Source organism: Solanum pennellii, chromosome 6, assembly GCF_001406875.1.
Source record: "Solanum pennellii chromosome 6, SPENNV200".
NCBI classification, from domain to species: Eukaryota; Viridiplantae; Streptophyta; class Magnoliopsida; order Solanales; family Solanaceae; genus Solanum; species Solanum pennellii.
In genome coordinates this window covers 40,034,834-40,038,630 of record NC_028642.1, presented here as the reverse complement: position 1 = coordinate 40,038,630, position 3,797 = coordinate 40,034,834, and the positions used below count along the sequence as shown (strand labels likewise).

Sequence of the window (3,797 nt, the reverse complement as noted above, 5' to 3'; positions counted from 1 at the left end):
CTGTAGAGGCCATTGCTATATTTAGCCTCTGCTGAACTTGTAGAGACTATCAATTGCTTTTTAGATTTCCAAGAGATAAGGGAGCCTCTATACTAGACTAAAAATCCAGTAATAAGACTTTCTACTATTAATGCATGCACCCTTGTCTGCATCACGAAACACGTTCAGATCATTTCCCACTTTGATGACACTAGGACTGGTGCTGATTTCAGATATCTCACCAATATGAGTGGAGCATTCATGTGTTGTCTGTTTGACCCTCTCTAAAGTTTGGGTTTAAGCCCTAATCTTATTGAGCCGGCCTTCATTAGATAAAAGGAAAATCATTCGTTAAAGTTTCAATGGCTACCTTTGCTATTTGTGACACATTTTTGTTGATTCTCTATCCTGACACCTTCTCATACTTCTTCCTGTAAAAAGTTGGCATTGATTTTTGGACACCCTCTAGACATCTCAAAAATTTTGAACTCTTTCTGCAGTGAAACATTCAAGGCTGTTGACATAACTTTTGCGCCAGAATGAATAGAGTTGGTGATAGCAGATCCCCTTGGTTCAACCCTATTGAAGAAGGAGAAAATCCTCTAGGCTGTCTCATGACTGCCCCAAGAACAATGGAGTTTAGGGAAAGAATAATTGACATGGCATATAGATTGGTGGGAAAAATAACAGCATAGAACAATTGGTGAACATTTGCCAAACCAGGATAGCAGGAAGGCAGTAATTCCTAAACTAGAGTTTGCACTAAATTAGCAAAGATTAAGCAGTAAAAGCATGGATACTTGAATAACTGAGCAATTCACAGCCATAAAAAACACTCAACAAAACATCTAAAAAGAACGTCAAAAAGTTTTAATTTTAAGCTTCGACAGAGCAATAATCTGCAGAAGGCAAACATAATGATGGAACTTATCGAACTAATATCTCTAACATTGTCGAGCATGTAAACCAAACACAAAACTTGGATTGCTCTCTTGAATCCAATAGCAGTGTATATATCACAGCAAGCTCTTAGTTCAACCTCTGGGCAGCTTCCTTAGCAAGAACTCTCTCTTTGGCCTTGGTCCTGGCCTGTGACTTGGAGCCCATGATACCACCACCCCACTTCTTCCTGTTCTCTTCATACTTATCATTGAAGTTGGCCTGAAAAAGTAAAAAACCATCAAGAGAAATCCTAGAAGAGATTACGTCAAAATGCAAACAAAACTCAGCCGAGATACCTTAATTGCCTCCAAAACTCTGCTGAACTCCATTTTGTCTTCATTCTTCACGGTTGTCAAACACAAGGCTGAAGCAGTTTTCTTATGCACGATCTGTGCAGTCATCAATATCAGTACCTAATCTGTTGGGAAGCATTAAGAAAACAGACTTAATAGTACTTACCGATCCTAAACGTGCTTTCCCCTTCACAATGCAGTAAGGAATTTCCATCTTTCTGCATAGTGCAGGCAGCCAGACAACCAACTCTATTGGGTCCACATCATGAGCAATCACTACTAGTTGAGCTTTGTTCTGAAAGGACATCAATTGAAAATGGTTACTATAAAGATGAAAAACTGTGTGCTTGAGAAAGTATGATAGAATTCGCAAGACCAAAACAAACCTGCTCAATAAGGTAAGTGATATGCTTAAGGCCATACTTCACAATAATGGGTTTCTTTGTTTCAGGTGTTTTTCCTTCAGCTTCAGCTTGAGCCCTTTTAACAAGACGCTCCTTCTTTGCAGCTTTGTCCTCAGGCCTGTACTTAAGAAGCATCTTGAAAAGGTTGGTAGCTGGCATGTTCAAAGGGCAAACACAATGGAAAAATTCAAATCAGTGTCACTGACATAAAATAGCTCATGCAAGTAAAAACAAAACAGAAGATGAGTTGAGAGCTAATAAACAATACTATCAATCTTGGTATACAGGAAAATCATAATGGTTACATGGCAGCAGCTTAATAAAACATTCCAAAATACTACATTTTCCCAAAACAATATATTTTGCCAGAAATGAACTACGAATATATAAAATTTATTATTCAACAATGACAGATAGTAGTAGTTTCTGAACTATCCAAACAAAAAACTTCTTCTAAAAAGGACAATAGTAGCTCACAGTCAACCACTTGGTTATGAACTATAAAACAAACCACCAGCCACAGTTCCAGAGGTGTGAGCCTGGAAATGTAATCCATATTGCTAACTTAGCAAAAAAGCCTATGTTTTTGCAAACTTCACTGACATGATAAAATTGGAATCATAAAAGCCCACAAGTCTAGCACAAACAACCACTTCACTCAACCATCTTCAAGTACACAATGAGGCATAGTTCTGACATCTAGGGGAACACATAACAGTTCCAACAAGATACTCCATTCATTATAATTGCTTCGCTACTCATGACACCAATTCTGGTTGAAGTTCCAGTTTATAACATGCACCATAAAACATACTTGTATGATGAAAGGAAGTAGCTCGTGTACTAAACATAGATGCCAGAGATTTACCTTGAAGGTGCAAATATAAGGAAATGGACGTTGATGTCGCAAAAATACAGCAACCAACTTTCACCAAAAAGCAAGAGGATATAAGGTTACAATATTATACTGACCTAGATTCTTATCTAGGGTTTTGGTGAACTGGTTGAGAGCAGGAGGGACCTTCAATCGCATCTTGAGAATCCTCTTCTTCCTTTGAAGGGTAACATTCCGAGGCCATCTCACGTTCCTTGTTACATCCTTCTTCGGTGGCAGAGCCCCACCGATACCAAACTGTTTTGGCCGCTTCTCGAACAGTGGATTCACCACCTTCGACGTCTTCTCCGCCTTCTTCTTTGCTGCTACTGCAACACCCTTCTTTGGAGCCTACACAGAAACAATAATCAATGTCAATACTTGTGAAGAAGGTACGGAACTGGAACCATAGAGGATTGAGCATACCATTTTTGCGGGAGACGGATCAAAACCCTAGAGTTGGCGATGCACAACACATATATAACATGTCTTCGCTGTTTGGGCCGGACTCCTTTTGCTTGTTGGAAAATTTCACGTATAGCCACTTAAAAATAATTAATTACTCTCCAAAACTATAATTCGATAATTATAATTTATAGCTACATGCTATATGGAGCATAGAGGTGAGTGAGACTGGGAGAGAGAGGAGAGAGGCGAGAGAGGGAAAAAGAGTGGGAGAAAGGTGAATTGTATATATATATATATATATTGGTTAAATTATTGTATATTATACATATGTATTTGTATATATGGCAAGAGAGATTGGGAAAGGGAGGAGAGCCGAGCGAGACTAGAAGAGGGAGGAGAGAGACGATCGAGATCGACAGATTGAGGAAAGAGGGCAGAGAGTGGGAGAGAGGTGAATTGTATATGTATATAATTGTATATTATACATATACATTTGTATATATGGCAAGCGAGATTGAGAGAGGGAGGAGAGAGGCGAGCGAGTGAGGGCAAAGAGTGTGAGAAAGGTGAATTGTATATGTATATAGGTTAAATAATTGTATATTATACATATCTATTTGTATATCTTGGCGAATTATACATATACAAACTCGAAGTCAGTCCACATACTTAATGTATAATATTAGTTGCAAGTGTTAATTATAGCAAACTAAAGCTATGATGAGTAATTAAATAGTATAAATTTGCTTAGTTGTGTAATTATCCCTAATTAAAAAGGGTAAATTAGCAAAGTAGTCAAAAAGATCTACCACATTTAGTAGAAAAACCTCCATATTAGTAAAAATATAAAAAATATCATTATTTTAAAGAAGTTTGTGTATCCTAATTTACTTTCCA

At 37.7% G+C, this 3,797-nt stretch overlaps 1 protein-coding gene across 1 annotated transcript; it reads right to left on the bottom strand.

The window, feature by feature from the left end:
- Nucleotides 1-756: 756 nt before the first annotated feature.
- Nucleotides 757-3,069, bottom strand: LOC107023527 (60S ribosomal protein L7a-1-like). Its single transcript, XM_015224242.2, has 6 exons — nucleotides 2,919-3,069; nucleotides 2,591-2,843; nucleotides 1,601-1,770; nucleotides 1,381-1,509; nucleotides 1,218-1,310; nucleotides 757-1,140 (listed from the first exon to the last, which is right to left on the bottom strand). The coding sequence occupies exons 1-6, from the start codon at nucleotides 2,919-2,921 to the stop codon at nucleotides 1,009-1,011; spliced, it is 780 nt and encodes a 259-aa protein (XP_015079728.1). The 5' UTR covers nucleotides 2,922-3,069; the 3' UTR covers nucleotides 757-1,008.
- Between the last annotated feature and the right edge of the window lie 728 nt (nucleotides 3,070-3,797).

Bases quoted from the DNA above. Each gene is read 5' to 3' on its own strand.
- LOC107023527 (XM_015224242.2), bottom strand. The intron at 1,771-2,590 runs GTCAGTATAATA...TGAACATGCCAG, and splicing joins AACCCTAGATAAGAATCTAG to CTACCAACCTTTTCAAGATG. The intron at 1,141-1,217 runs GTATCTCGGCTG...TTACTTTTTCAG, and splicing joins GAGTTTTGGAGGCAATTAAG to GCCAACTTCAATGATAAGTA.